This window comes from Anser brachyrhynchus, assembly GCF_964034855.1.
Source record: "Anser brachyrhynchus genome assembly, contig: SCAFFOLD_56, whole genome shotgun sequence".
Taxonomy (NCBI): Eukaryota; Metazoa; Chordata; class Aves; order Anseriformes; family Anatidae; genus Anser; species Anser brachyrhynchus.
The window spans coordinates 878,536-893,873 of NW_027663703.1; the positions used below are offsets into that span (position 1 = coordinate 878,536).

Consider the following 15,338-nt stretch of genomic DNA (forward strand, 5'->3'; position numbering starts at 1 on the left):
GGTACAAACAAAGATTGCCCTGGACACCCAAGTCTTGACACGGAACTCAGAACCGTCTCCCCAGGGTACACAAGCACCTCAAGGGATAGCCGAGATCCCCCATGGGGACCTCCAGCCCCTCCCCATGGTTCACTAAAACCTCCCTGGGGTACACAGATATGTCTCTGGGAACCGAAAGCATCTCCACAGAGCATCCAAGGCTTTCTCTGGAGCACTAGGAACCTCCCTGGGGTATAAAAGCATTACAGGGGCAACCCAAGAACCTCCCTAAGGCACATCTGTCCCCAGGCAGAGCTCCAGACACTCCAGCTGCTCATTGACAGGGAGGGCGATGCCCCCTCCTCGTGTCCTTAGCCTGTCCTTCCTAAAGAGTCCGTGTCCTTCCATTCCAACACGCCAGTCATGGGAGGCACCCCCCCACGTCTCCTCAGTGCCAGAGGTCATTTCATAGCAGCGGGCACAGATGGGGCTGAGGGACTCAGTGCGTTCTTCTTGCCTTAGTCTTTGCCAAAAAGCTCCCTCTCCTCTGAGCTCAGGGATATGGGAGAGAACCAGAAAATGGAAAGAAATTGTCGGTTGAGGTGAAAATTGTTGAAGGGGACAGAAAAGGAAGGGAGAATAATAACAACGGAATTGTACCAAGCAAGGACAGCCAGCAGCATCCTGGGCTGTGTGAGCCGGGAAAGGCCAGGGGATACAGGGAAGGGACGATCCGGAAGACGGCATCCAGATTTTGGGTCCCCAGGACAGGAGGGATGTCAGCAAGCTGCAGCGGGTTTGGCACAGGGCCCCCAAGATGCTCTGGAGCACTCTGCCTGTGAGGAGAGGCTGAGGGTGCTGGGCTTGTCCAGCCTGGAGAAGGGCAGGACGAGGGGGACCTCCTCTGGCTGTAGCTCTGAGGGGGTTGTGGAGGATGCAGAGCCAGGATCTTCAGCTGGGTTCAGGGTGGGAGGACAAAAGACAACAGCTGTGAAGCTGAAAGAGGAGAGCTTCAGGCTGGAGAGAAGGCAAAAAGCCTTTTCACCATGAGCTCAGCCAGGCGTCACCTGGAGGCTGTGCAGTCTCCATCTTTGCTGGTTTTGCAAAATGCAACAGGATCATGCCTTGAACAGCCTGTTCTGGCTGTGCTTGTGACAACTTGGGCTGCAGGCCTCCTGAGGTCCCTGCCAACATGCCTTGTGGTCCTTTGACCTCAGGCCCAATTTCTGCTGGCGACAGAGGAGATGCTGTGGGGCCTGAATCCTCCTGTGCTGTAGGGGACCATCTAAAGCCAGGCAGGTGAACTCCGTCTCTTCACCTGTCTGAAGGGAATGCATACTCTGTCCTGGCCCTAAAGGACAGCTGAGCATCGTTTCTACTTTTGCCACACTTTCCTTTCACCTGGAAAAATGAATATTGCATGCAGGTTCATGGCCCTGATTTCCTCCATCTGTGCAGCGAGGTCAAAATCTCAGTGTTATTTACTTTTCTGCAAAGACTGTGAATTGTCATGGACCTTGCATGGGCAGATAAGATTTGGGGGGGCAAGGAGGGGGCGGGTCACAGGGCTTTGTACAAGATGCAGAATGATCTTTTTTAATGGTGTTGGCCTAACAATACTAGAAATGTTTTGAAATGTCAATAAAAATTAAAAAAAACATAAATAAAACAAAACTAAACAGAAATAAAGGCAAACATCTAAAGCATTGATAGTTTATGATTGATGCACATTTCCGCTTTTACGATTTTTGTGATTTTGTTTTCCTTTGTTTTAATAGTTAATAATGGCCAGTGTTGATGATCCGAGACACGCTGCCCAGCCTCCACTTGCAGCTCCTGAGGGCCTCCGGTCTCCCACAGGTCCTCTTGACAGCTCCCAGCCCCAGTACAGAGGGGCCTCTGAACCTAGCAAGGTCTGCCTGGAAGGGTGAACAAACTATTCCAACATAGGAAAGAAAATAAAAATAAATACATAAAATTTAAAAAAGAGCGCATGTTCATCACCTCAAACACTCTGTCTGAAACAGTTCTTGTATGGCCATCCCTTGTGGAAGGTGACCGTCATTAGCTGCAGCTTGCACTGGGCACACAGCTGAGGAGAGTGTTTTACTGAACTGCATCACACTTAACTTTGGTTGGTTTTCAATGGGGAGCAATCCTTCTGTGCCTGCGTGCAGGCAGTTCTGTGGGGAAAAGGTCTGGGAGTTGGTGCAAAGGAGCTGTAACATGCAGCTGCAGCCCCGACTGGAGAAGTCTGATGGGAGGAGAAGTGCTGCAAGTCCCAGGTGGCTCCTGAGAGAAATGGTGGGGCTGGGGAGGTGAGGAGCAAGGTTGCCCACAGACTGTCTGGCCTCAAGGGACTGCTTTTCCAAGCTGACCAGGCCTCCTTAGGAGACCCTCTGGGTCAACAGCAAAGGGAGAGGGCAGGGAATTGAAATACATCAAGAAAGAATCCAACCTGAAGGGAAAACTCTCTTGTTATCAACTGTTCATTGAAATCTGCCTCATTCGCTACCCTCCCGAAATCTCCCCACTTAGATGTACAAGCCCTGAAGCCTTGAAGGAACTGCTGGGCAGAAAGAGGGCACAGGAGGGCTCTCTGCATTGTACTGAGCCCCAGGGTGTATTTGGTGCTGAGTCCGTGGACCTCTGGTCCTGAGAGGAGATAGCGCCGGGCGCACAAGAAGGGAAGGCCAGAAGAAATGCTGAAGTTTCTGGGAGTGTTAATTGGTCCCACTGGGGGCCATTACCACCACAGCTCCCCCACGGACCTGTTAGAGAAGGAAATGGGAGGCAGTGACGACAGGCAGGCAAAGGCAAAGTAAAGGTGGCCCTGATGCCGAGCAAAACCTTGATGTATTTTAACAAAGCAAACACCAAGGCCTGACACCCAGCTCTGGGAAGAGAGCTTCTGTTCCTCATGCTGCTCTTCAAGGGGCAGTGGGATCTGGGGTGTGTGATGGCATCTAAAGGACAACAGTACAACACCAGTGCACAGGGCTGCAGGGAGGCCACATGGTTTCAGTGCCAGGAGCACAGTGTGTCGTCTCCTGGGTCCCAGTGGCAGAGACAACAGTCAGAGCCAAGGGGACAAAGACCTCTGCTCTGTCAGGGCCTTCCAGCCCTGTCAGTGCCCTTGGACATCTCCCCACAGGTTGTCCTATCCTGCCCCATGCCTGAACCATTTTCCCTGCAGCCTGGGGACATCCAACCTGCTTCCCCACCGCAGCATCTCCCTACCCATACTAGGAACTGCTTGTGCTCACTGTCTTTGACTTGAAACACAAAGCCATGGGCTGATCCAGGCTCCCTGGCAGTCACCACAGCACTGCCCTTGGAGTGCCATTTCTTTCTGCTCATCACCATGCTGGACCTCCAAAACAGCAGATTGTGGTGGCTTTCCTTTCTCACGTTCTTTCTCCCTACCCAAAATGGGCCATCATCTCTGAAAGCAGATTTCCAGCTCTCAGGAGCTCCTACAAGAGTGCCCTGAGCCTGAGCTTCACCAGGCCTAGGAAGCGCAGGGCTCTCAGCCTCCACACGCATGACCCCTAGCCCTGTCTTGGCACACCTCCTGTGAACCCTCTCCATTCCTCACTATTCCTTCAGAAAAGGAGCCTCATACTGGGAAAGACTCTTCCAGTTAGGGCCACACCAGTGTGGAGTCATGGAAGATGAGAAGTGCCTTGCCTGGGTGGACACACTCCTCCTAGTGCAGCCCAGTGTGGACATGACCATATCCGTGTTTAGCACTGCCGGCTCATATGGCATCCCTGGTTGTGCCCAGGCTCTTTTCCTCCTGGTTGCTCTTCCTGCAGTCCGGTCCAAGCCTGCTGTCATGTATGGAGCTGTTCTGCCCCTGATGCAGAGCATCACAAGGTGGGAAAGAGAGGCTCTCTTCTCCTTGGAAAATGCAATGACATTTATTCACCAAATCCAAGAGTTTCACAAGAAACTGCCCATTCTGAAATGTACCGCAACGGAACCTGGTCATGGAGGTCATCTTCAAGCATGTAGAGGATATGTTGATCAGGAGTAGTCAGCATGGATTCCCCAAGGAGAAATCACGCTTAAGCAACCTGATAGCCTTCTATGATGAGTCGACTAGCTGGGCAGATGAGGGGGAAGCAGTGAATGTGGTGTTCCTTGATTTCAGAAAGTCCTGTCCCCCAGGGGTCATTACTGGGTCCAGTCTTGTTCAGCTTATTCACCAATGACCTCCTTTTCTTTTGGCTCTATACCAGGATCTGCCTTTGTCCCAGCAGCTACAGTGCCTTGCAAGGGGCTGGGGCTGTGGTGGCCATGCCCAAGCTCTGCAGCAGCCTGTGGCAAGGCAACCGTGAGCGTGGTTGCCACGAGCACTGCCTGCCCTCCTCCTGCCACGCTCCGTCAGGCGGCTGCAGCAGAGGGGACCCACAGCCAGCCCCTGGCTGCGCTCTGCCACCCGCCTCTCCAGTGCCATCCTTGCTGCCTTGGGGTGCTCTGTGACGCGCTGGGTGACCTCACAAGGCCTGCCGGCCAGCACATCTCCTGCGGGGCAACCAGGCCACACAGCGGCAGGGACCTCACCACCGCCCTTCCAGCCTCCTCCCCTCCCCTCGGCCACGGCCTTGTCTCTGCTGGCAGGAGCGGCCTTGGGAGGCGCTTCCTGGCCTCCTCTCGATAGCAAGCTGAAAGGAAAAATGGTCTCTTCCTTGACAGAACAATGGCATCAAATTTGAAAAGCTTCATTAGCAGATAGGTGAAACCTTTACTAGGTTTTGTTAGATAGAAGGAAGTTTAGAAACTTACATCCCTGATGTTAGCTTACTCACTAATTAGTCAGCTTTATCTATAAGAGCCTCCAGACTTGTATCTCAGAATGAGGGCAAGCCGACCCAGGCCTAGAGGATGTGTCAGAAGATTAGGCGAGGAACTCATGCTATGCGTATATCCTTGGATGTGTAAGCAACTAAGCTTTGTATGCATGCCTAAGATGAAAGAAGAAGAGAAGAAAGATTTAGATGGCTTGAGCATGGACAAGAACTGGATTCAACTAACGAACATAGTGAGGAAGACTACCGATGACCACCAGAGACCCCTGAAAGACCACCAGTGGAAACAAATGTGCATGGGTCAGAGACATTTACTGATTTTAATGAGTTACAGGAAATTGTATGAATATGTTTTGGGGAAATCTGATTAACATGTATGTTTTGATTGTATATAACCCCTATAGCTCAAACAGTTCTGTAAGCACACTAGGTGGAGTGATCCCCACTAAGTCCAGCACCTCAATGAAAGAACGCCTGCTTTCTAAAACTCCAAATTGAGTCTTAGAGAGTTCCTTTGACTGGCTTTTACAGTATCACCCTCACCTCCTGCCAGCTGATGCCCACTCATGCTCCTGGCACAAACGTGGCCCCGCACCAACACCACCGCTCGTGCTGCCTTTGCCTCCTTACCCTGTCCTCTCCCTCGACTCCTTGTCTCTGCCAGGCCCCACGTTCCACACCCAAATTCATCCCTTTGCTCTCACCACCCTCTCCCCTGCCCAGCAGGATGGCAGAGCCAGGGCAGGACATGGGAGAGTTAGGCCCTGTAGCGCCCATGCAGAACGCTTGTGGCAAAGTGGGAGCTGAGATTGGGCTCTGTGGTGCAGAGGAGGCCCCATGCAGAAAAGATGAGGTTAAACAGCAACTTTGCAGGGGGGGTCTCCAGCTTGGTTTGGCACGGGAGGCTTCTGGCCACAAAGGGGCAATGGATGGGTCAGCCACAACTTCTCTGGGCAACCTGTTAAATTGACCACCACTCCCAAAGGAAAGAATGTCTTCCTTATACCTAATTTTAAAGTACCCTCTTCTAGTTTTAAAACATTACCTAAAGGCCCCCTTTAGGTACTGGAAGGCTGCTATAGGGTCTCTCCAGGCTGAAGAGAACCAGCTTTCTCAGCCAGTCTTCATTGAAAAGGTGCCCCAGCCCCTCTGTCATGTTTTTGGCCTCTTCTAGACTCCTTCGAATACTTCCATGTCCTTCTAGAGTTCGGGGCCCCAGAGCTGAATGCAGTAATCCAGGAGGGGTCTCCCGAGAGCGGAGTGGAAGGACAGAATCACCTCTCTCAAGCTTTGGGCCAAACTTCTTTGATGCAGCCCAGAATACAGTTGGCTTTCTGGGCTGCAAACTCACATTGCCGGCACAGGTTGAGCTTCTCATCCACCAACACCCCAGGTCCTTCTCCTCAGAGCTGCTCTCTAGCCATTCTCCACCCAGCCGGTAGTTGTGCTTGCGATTGCCCCAATCCAGCTGCAGGACCTTGCACTTGGCCTTTGGGAACCTCATGAGGTTCTCACAGGAAAATCTCTCAAGCCTGTCCAGGTCTAACTGCATATCATCCCTTCCCTCCAGTGTATCGACTGCACCACCCAGCTTGGTGTCATCAGCATACTCACTCAGATTGCACTCAATCACACTGTCCGTGTCACTGACAAAGTGTTAAAACAGTGCTGGTCCCAATACTGGCCCCTGAGGAACACCACTCTTTACTGACCTCCACTTGGACATTGAGCTGTAGACTCCAGCTCCTTGAGGGTGACCATCCAGCCACTTCCTTACCCACCAGGTGATCCATCCATCACATGCATGTCTCTCCAATTGAGAGACAAGGATATGGTGTGGGACAGCGTCAAATGATTTGCACAAGTCAAGGTTCATGACGTGAGTTGCTCTTCCCCTCTCCACCAATGCTGTAAGCCCATCGTAGAAGGCCACCAGATTTGTCAGACACGATCTGCCCTTAGTGAAGCCATGTTGGCTGTCACCAAGAGCCTCCAGTTTGCTGTCGCCACCAGTCCAGAAGGCAGGGTAGCGTGATATGTCAGAGAGAGGCATTTGCAATGAACGTGTGCAAGGAGGGTGACAGAAATCTCATGGGAACACTGGGGGTAATTACCGGAGTTCTGCACAGAGAAATGTCAGGGCTCTGTGAGGTGCCCACATCTGAGCTGGCCTCACGTACTGCTCATACACACTGGGCTCTTCAGAGACACGGGTCCCTGCCTTGCACACACAGGGGCAGTGCACTGCACACTTGCAGGGTCCCTCTGGCTCCTGCAGCCGCTGCCAGAGGCTGGGAGGCACCTCAGCCCTGCGGTGCATCGCCCTGCTCTGCCCTCCGCTGAGATGCCCCAAGGCATGAGGAATGGGCACAGGGATCTCGGAGGTGCAAGGAAGCACATCTCAGAGCTGCGTTCAGGTCTTGCACTTTGGACTAGATGATCTCTGAAGGTGCATTCCACCGGGCCTGTTCTGTGCTATTCAGGCAGATGCCCCGTGGTTGTTACTCTCAGGATGAAGGGACCTGAAGACACTCTGCCCCACTGGTCTTCATGACACCCCTAGGGATAGCTGATGGCCTTTGTGCTCGCTCTTGTTCCTCTCTCCATGTGCGTACGATGTGCCTGCAGGTAGCAGCAGCACCAAAGGGTTTCTGTTCCCATGTCTCCCTTGGGGGAGGCCAGCTGTGTCACCCAAGTGCCCAATGCCTGTCCCTGCCTGCGGTCCCAGCATGGCCACACAGCAGTACTGGCACCAAGCTGCAGGAGCAGCCAGGCCTTACACCGCCAGCAGGGCTCAGCAGGAGAGGGTGGCAGTGGCAGGAGAGCAGCTCTGCATGGACCCAGAGCTGGCACTCCCAGGCTGGACTGCTGGGCCACGACTCTTTTTCCCTCCACCTCTGCACACAGGAACTGTCCGTGCAGCTACAGTAAAGGCCCTGGAGGAACGATATAAGAAAAAAATGTTACTTTATTTGGTTTAAATGGAAAACCAAAATGAAGAATATTATTTCTAAGTGAACAAGTGGAAAGTACCAGCAACACAAGAAAAAAGGGCAGGCATGGCCTATCGTGAGTAACGTTTTCAGGTGTTTTCAGAAGAAGAGAGGCAAGAATGTTTATTGGTTATGAAAAACACCTGGTCATCAGTGTCCATATGGCATTCTTGAGCTCCTGGTTCCTCATGCTGTAGATGAGGGGGTTCACTGCTGGAGGCACCACTGCATACAGGACTGCCAGCACCAGGTCCAGGGATGGGGAGGATATGGAGGGGGGCTTCAGTTGGGCAAACATGATGGTGCTCATAAAGAGGGAGACCACAGCCAGGTGAGGGAGGCACGTGGAAAAGGCTTTGTGCCGTCCCTGCTGGGACGGGATCTTCAGCACGGCCCTGAAGATCTGCACATATGACAGAGCAATGAAAACGAAACAACTCCCAAATAGAAAAGCACTAACCACAAGAACTTGAACTTCCCTTAGGTAGGAGTCTGAGCAGGAGAGCTTGAGAATCTGGTGGATTTCACAGAAGAACTGGTTGAGGGAATTGCCACAGCAGAGAGGCAGTGAAAATGTATTGGCAGTGTGCAGCACAGCGTGGAGAAAGCCACTGCCCCAGGCAGCTGCTGCCATGGTGGCACAGGCTCTGGTGCCCAGGAGGGTCTCATAGTGCAGGGGCTGGCAGATGGCGATGTAGCGGTCGTAGGCCATGATGGTGAGAAGAGATAATTCTGCTGAAATCAAAAAGACTAGCAAAAAGACCTGTACAGCACATCCTGGGTAGGAAATGGTCCTGGTGTCCCAGAGGAAATTGGCCATGGCTTTGGGGACAGAAGCGGAGATGGAGCCCAGGTCGAGGAAGGCGAGGTTGAGGAGGAAGAAGTACATGGGGGTGTGGAGGCGGTGGTCGCAGGCTACGACTGTTATGATGACCCCATTGCCTAGGAGGGCAGCCAGGTAGATGCCCAGGAAGAGCGCAAAGTGCAGGAGCTGCAGCTCCCGCGTGTCTACGAATGCCAGGAGGAGGAACTCGGTGATGGAGCTGCTGTTACACATTTCTTGCCTCGGAGAAAGGGAGCCTGTCCAAACGAAGGAAAGACTGTGGAAATTTAATGCAAAATCCATTGCTTGTCTCAACATACACCACACAAAAAACATACTGCCTTATGCATTTCAGGATGATGTTTCTGCTGCTCCTTGTCTTTTCTCTGGTTGGTGCTCTGAAAATGCCACAAGAAGCAGGGGGCTGTGCTGTGGGCTGTGCAGCAGTCAGTCCTGGTCTACAGCAGCAGGTAAAAGGGAACCTGGATTGATCTGAGAAGTCCACAGGCCAGGGACAAGTCCCTGCTGCAGGACGTGAGGAGAAGGTCAAATAATTCCCTAAGAAACAACAAAGGTGATGTCGATACCGTCTGTACGCTGAGGTGTGTGAGGTGCCCCAGAGCAGCAGCAATGCTCAAGGAGCCTTAGTCTCTAGTACAGATGTTCCTACTCCATTACCATCCTTCTGCCTCAGCACATGGGCAGGAAAACGAAGCAGATTCTAAAAGTGCACTGCCTTCAGGTCGCTCCTGGTGGGCATTTCTGCTGTGCAGTGCCCTGGGGAGGTGTGGGGCTGTGAGCAGCCTGCCCCAGGCAGCAGGCTCTGGGCAGCAGCAGGACCCTGCCCTGCCGTGCCGTGCCGGGGGGACTCCTTCCAGCAGCAGCTTCTCCCCGCAGCCCCTGGGCAGCTCCCCGGGCAGGCTGAGTGCTGAGCCTGGCAGGCGGCAGAGGCCCTGCCCCGCCACACAGCCCCTGGGGCACAGCAGGGACCCTGCTCTGCACCACAGCCCTGGGCACCCCAGCCTGCACCCCCGGCTGCACAGCCTGCAGCCGGCCCCAAGACAAGGAGCCCTCGGGCCCTGCACGCTCACCCTGCAGCACACAAGCCCTGCGTGCCCTTCAACTCCAACACCGAGCGTCCTCCTGACAGCTGCCATCGCCTGAGGGCTGTGCCAGCTCCAGGAGAGCCTGGCAGGGTGCGCAGCGGCATTGCCCTGCACCCAGACACTTACCGTGTGGAGGTGGCTGTGAGGATTTCTCCCTCTGCCAGCTCTCCCCTGCCTTTCTATGCCAGGCTGCCCTGAACCTCTCTCCCCCTCCTCTCCTCTCCCCATGCCAGCTGCATGCAGTGCCCCCAGCCCTGCTGCGCCTGGCACAGGAGCTGCTCGTGGGTGGCTGAAGCAGCTTCTCAAGTAGTCCAAGTCTGATGCAAACTGCAAAGCCTCTCCCAGTGTTAACGGTGCCACTGAGGGACATTACTGACAAAGCCTCCCCATGGACTTGTTAGAGCAGAAAAGTGCAGGCAGTGATGACGGGGAGACCAAGGCCCAGGAAAGGTGGCCCTGGTGCTGAGGAAACCTTGATGTGTCCCATGAAGTCCAACAGTCTGGCCCTGACCCCAGCCTCTGGGAAGGGAGATCCTGTCCTTCCAGCGGGGTTTAGGGCTCTTTCTGGGTCAGTGCACAGTGGGTAAGGGCAGTGCCAAGTACAAGGCTACAGGAGGACATCTCCTAGGCTCCTGGAGGGGGAGGAGGAGGCATTGAGACCCTAATGCTGTAAGGATGAGGTATCTCCTCATAGGCCTCACTGACAAGAGCCAGAGCCCAGCAGACAAAGCTGTTGGCTCTGTCGGGGGCTTTCATCTTCCAAAGGATCCTTAACAATAACCATCACAGGCCGTCCTATGCTGTCTCATGTCTGCAGCTGTTACCCTGCAGGACTTAGATACCCACCTTGCTTCCCACCTTGCTCTCACCTGAGCACCTCCCTGCCTTGACTGATGTCTCTCCATCTGCCCTCAGTAATCCATGAAACACAAAGCCAGGGGCTAATCCTGACACCCTCTGCGTGACGTCTTGCACCACAGCTCTGCTCTTCAAGAAGCATTTCACCTCAGCCCCCATCTCACCACCCACACCCAGTCTGAATTTTTTTGATGTCCTTTCTTTCCCATGCTCTTTCGGACAAAGAGGAAAAACTCCACCATCACTGCAACCACCCCTCGAGCAGTCTCAGCCTACTTCTCTACTGCCCAGAGCCTGCAAGACACAGGGCCAAAGAAGCCCAGGTCCCTCAGCCTGGGCCACCCTGCTCCAGAGGTAGCCACAGCAGCACTGAGTCGAGGGGGACAATAACCCAAGTGGTCTGGGTGGCCCCCACTGCTGCTAGTGCAGCCCCGTAAGGAGCTGGCCTGGACACTGGCTCCTATGGTGTCCTCGTAGCACCCACGCCTTCTCCTCAGGGTCCCCCCTCAGCTGCTCACGTCCAACCCTGCCCTGATGGATGCAGGTATTCTGCCCCACGTGCAGCACTGGCCACGTCTCCTTGCCACCTGCAGGGGGTTTCTGCTGGCTGAAGGCTGGACATTCCCAAGGTCCCCCTGCCCTCAAGCTCCCTTTTGTCTCCTGTTCATGGTTGGGTGCCGATGGCTCACCCTGATGGTGGTGACTCTCACACGATAACAGCGTGAGCAGTGTCAGGACTCTACAGGCACTAAGGGAGGTACTTGTTTAGTGGAATTTCCGACCCAGGCAAGAATTACCATGAGAACCATCTCTGAAACACCCAATGACACTACAAAGCAAGCAAAGCCAGGACCAGAGGGAATGTGTGTTGGGCTCTTTCTATGCTAGGATATTTTCTGGGAAAACCTACACCTACACAGACACACGTGGAATATGGATCCCTTCAGCACGAGGAGCAATGGTTTGAATCCCAAAGAAGGGTAGATTTAGATGAGGTATGAGGAAGAAATTCTTTTCTTATCAGGGTGGTGACTCCTAGGAACAGGTTGCCCAGAGAAACTGTGGATGCCCCATCCCAGAAAGTGTTCAAGGGCAGGTTGGATGGGGCTTTGAGGAAGCTGGTCTGATGGAAGGTGTCCGTGCCCGTGGCAGGAGGGGTGGAATTAGATGACCTTGAAAGTCCCTTCCAAGCCAGTCCATTCTATCAGTCGATGCTCAAACATCAACCATCTCCCTGCACCCCTCCTCTCTGCAGGGCCATATCCCAAAGGAATCCTCCAAGCCGGTCCCTCAGCAGGCCCAAGGCTGCTCACCTCAAGTCCTCTGCTTTGCCTTGTGCAAAAGAAGGGCAATGGAGCTGGTGAAGGCTCAGCAGAAGTGCTGAGACACAAAGCTGGCCAAGCAAATCCAGAGGCAAGGACGAGACACAAACCAGGAGGATTCCTCTTAACAGAAGAGTAGAGCAAGCAGCTGGAAATGGAAGATCTCTTTATAAGAGAATTTTGAGCAAGCAGCTGGAAATGGAATATCTCTTTATATGAGAACTTTCCAAACTAGAGAAGGAGAAAAGCGTATGTGTGGACCTTTAACAAAAAAGGAAAACTTGCTAAACGTGGACAGGAAGCAAAGAAAGAAATAAGAACACCAACACTTTTAATTAAAACTTCAAGAATTATTTGGTATTCATTACCTGTGAAGTTTATGGAAGATGCCAGAAATATTTTTCTTGGAGGTGAATCTGACCCATATTGTGTCACTGACAAAGCTGTGAGTCCAAAGAAATAAATGCTGAGTGGTGTCCCAGTGGGCAGGGGGGCAGCGGTGGCTGTGTCACCCAGGTGTCCCAGTGGGCAGGGGGGCAGCGGTGGCTGTGTCACCCAGGTGTCCCAGTGGGGCCGTGACACGGCAGCCCAGCTGGGATAAAGGGCCAGGGGTGTGGGCAGGCCCCAGTCGGGATGGAAGCCCCTGGCAGCAGGCAGCAGAGGGCAGAGCAGGGCAGGACAGGGAGGTGAGTGCGCCATGGAGCAGGGGCTGAAGCGGTGTGCGAGGCTGAGCAGGGCCAGAGTCCCGCTGCAGCGTTAGCAGGGGCTGGAGCTCAGCAGCTGCTCGAGCAGGGGCTGGCTTTGAGCAGTCCCACAGCACAACGGGAACCAAGAGTCTGGTGCACAAACGGTGTTGCAGACGTTCAGCCCCAGCGGTGACAGGAAGGATTTTGGGTGTCCTGGGAAGATGCTTGGATGTCTTGGGGAGATCCTTGGGTGCTCCGCGATGAGGCACGGGTGCTCCAGGGCTATGTTTTGGTGTCAAGGAAGGTGCTTGTTTGTACCAAGGATGTGATGGGTGACACAGGGTGATGCTTGGGTGTCCTGAGGATCTACGTGGTGCCCCAGGGAGAAGATAGGGTACTCCAGAGAGGTCTTGGCATGCTTCAGAGAGGTGCTTTTTGAACCACTAAGATGCAGAAAGATCTTAAAGATTGCGTGCTCCAGAGAGATCCTTGTGTGTCCAGGGAGAAAGTCAGGTGCTGCAGGGAGCTGCTTGGGTGCTCCCGGTTGGTGCCTTCTTTTCTCTGGAGGTGCTGGGTTGCCCTGGACAGAAACTGGAGAGCTCCAGCGAGTACTGTGTGCTCCATAAAGCTGCTTGCTTTCTCTGGGGAGATGCCTGAGTGCCCCAGGAAGTTGCTTGGGTTCTCCAGAATGGTACTTGGATGTCGTGGGACATTCTTGGAGGTGCTTGGCTTCCCTGGGAATATGGTAGTGTGTGCTGTGGAGAGAGTTGGGTGCTCCCAGGATGTTTTTGGGTGTCGCCAGGGGATGAGGGAGTAGCCCTGTAGATTCTTTGGTGTCCCACAGAGGTGGTTGGGTATTGAAAGGAGAAACCTTGGTGAGCAGGAGGGCAGCGGTGGCTGTGTGATCGAGGTGTCCCAGTGGGCAGATGGCAGCGGTGGCTGTGTCACCCAGGTGTCACAGTGGGGCTGTGACATGGCAGCCCAGCTAGGATAAAGCGCCGGGGGTGCGGGCAGGCCCCAGTCGGATTCCTGGGTACTGCCATGAGGTGCTTGAGTGTTCCAGGGAGGTGCTTGGCTTCCCTGGGGGGATTTTTGGATAATACAAAGAGAGGCTTTGGTGTTCCTGTGAGGTGTTTAGGTGCCCTAAGGATATGCTTGAGAGCATCTCCTTCATATACCAAACACCTCCCTGGGCAACCAGATCAACACCTGTAGGTGCCCAAGGATCTGCAAAGGCCACCCAAGAATATCTTTCAAGCAGCCAAGAATCTCCCTCCAGCAATGAAGCACCTCTCTGGAGAAACCACACATCGCCCTGGGTAAGCCAAACATCTCCCTGGGTACACAAGCATCTCCCTGGAGAATCCAAGCACCTTCCTGGAGCACCCAAGGAGTTCCTCGGGGTCTGTAAGCTTTTTCTCATGGTACACAAGCACCTCCTGGGACAACCAAGCACCTTGCTGGGGACCGGAATCACCTGCTTGTGAGTCAGAATTTCATCCAGAGTCACCCTAGAATCTCACAGGGGCAACCAAGCAGCTCTCTAAGGGACTCAGCAGCACAAGTGGAGCACTCCAGCACCTCCCTGCACCACACAAACTGCTCTCTGCAGTACCCAACCACCTCCTGGGGCTTCCGAGTGTCTTCTCAGAGGAACTGAACAGCTTCCTAGAGAGCCCAAGAATACTCCCAGGTCAAACAAGTTTCTCCCCAGAGCACATAAACATATCCCTGAGGCACACAAACACCTCTCTGGAGCATCCAAATTCTCCCCAGGTCACCCAAGCATCTCCCTGCAGCACACAAGCACCTCCCTGGAACACTCAAGCACCTCATGGCAGTACCCAAGAGTCTCCCCACCGCACTCCCACATCTGAGTGGAGAACCCAAGCATCTCCCCAGGGCTCCATACCACCACCTGGGGCACACAAACATTTCACTGGAGATGGGAAGCACCTCCCTTGGCACCCAAGAGCTTCCATGTGGTACACAAGCACCTAGAAGGGTCATAATATGTCCCCGTGGGCACCCACGCATCGTGACAGGGCACATAAGCACCTCCTTGGAGATATCAGGCACCTACCTAGAGCATTCAAGAATCTACCCTAAATAAGAAGAATATCCTTCAAGCACCCAAGCATCTCCATACTTCTATCTAATACCTTCTTGGAAGACCCAAACACCTCTCTGTGGAAGAGTAGCATCAACCGTGGGCACCCAAGCATCTCCATGGGGCACCCAAGAAAATCCTTGCAGGACCCAAGCATCTCCACACAGCAATGAAGTACCTCCTTGGAGAAACCTGACAAACATCTCCCTGGGGAACACAAGCACTTTCCTGGAGGACCCAAGGATCCCCCTGGAATCCCCAAGCATTTTTCCAGGGCACGCTAGCATCTCCTTGCTTGACCCAGACAACCTTCCTTGAGCGCGTGAGAATCTCTGTGGAGCACCCAAGCATCTCCACAAAGCATCCATGCACTTTTGTGGGACACCCAGGTTCCTCCCATTGATGACAAAGCCTGTCCCTGGGGTGTGCAAGCAATCCCTTATGAACCCAAGAAATTCCCAGATCGCACAAGCATCTCCCAGAGGCATCCAAGTACATTCTGAGAACACCCAAGCATCTATTTGGAGCAATAACGCACTCACTGTGGCACCCAGGCGTGTCCCTGGAGCACCCAGACATGCCCCCGGGGCACCCAGGCATCTTCTTTGAGCATTGTAACATCTCCCCAGGACACACAAGCACCTCCT

General features: G+C 53.7%; 1 protein-coding gene and 1 long non-coding RNA gene across 2 annotated transcripts in view; one reads left to right on the plus strand and one right to left on the minus strand.

Moving 5' to 3' along the window:
- LOC308186999 overlaps positions 1–15,338 on the plus strand; it is a 207,176-nt gene that overhangs the window by 140,617 nt on the left and 51,221 nt on the right. The window lies entirely within an intron of this gene.
- Positions 7,799–9,079, minus strand: LOC308187001 (olfactory receptor 14C36-like). The gene has a single exon (XM_080609160.1). The coding sequence runs from the start codon at positions 8,943–8,945 to the stop codon at positions 7,917–7,919; it is 1,029 nt and encodes a 342-aa protein (XP_080465286.1). The 5' UTR covers positions 8,946–9,079; the 3' UTR covers positions 7,799–7,916.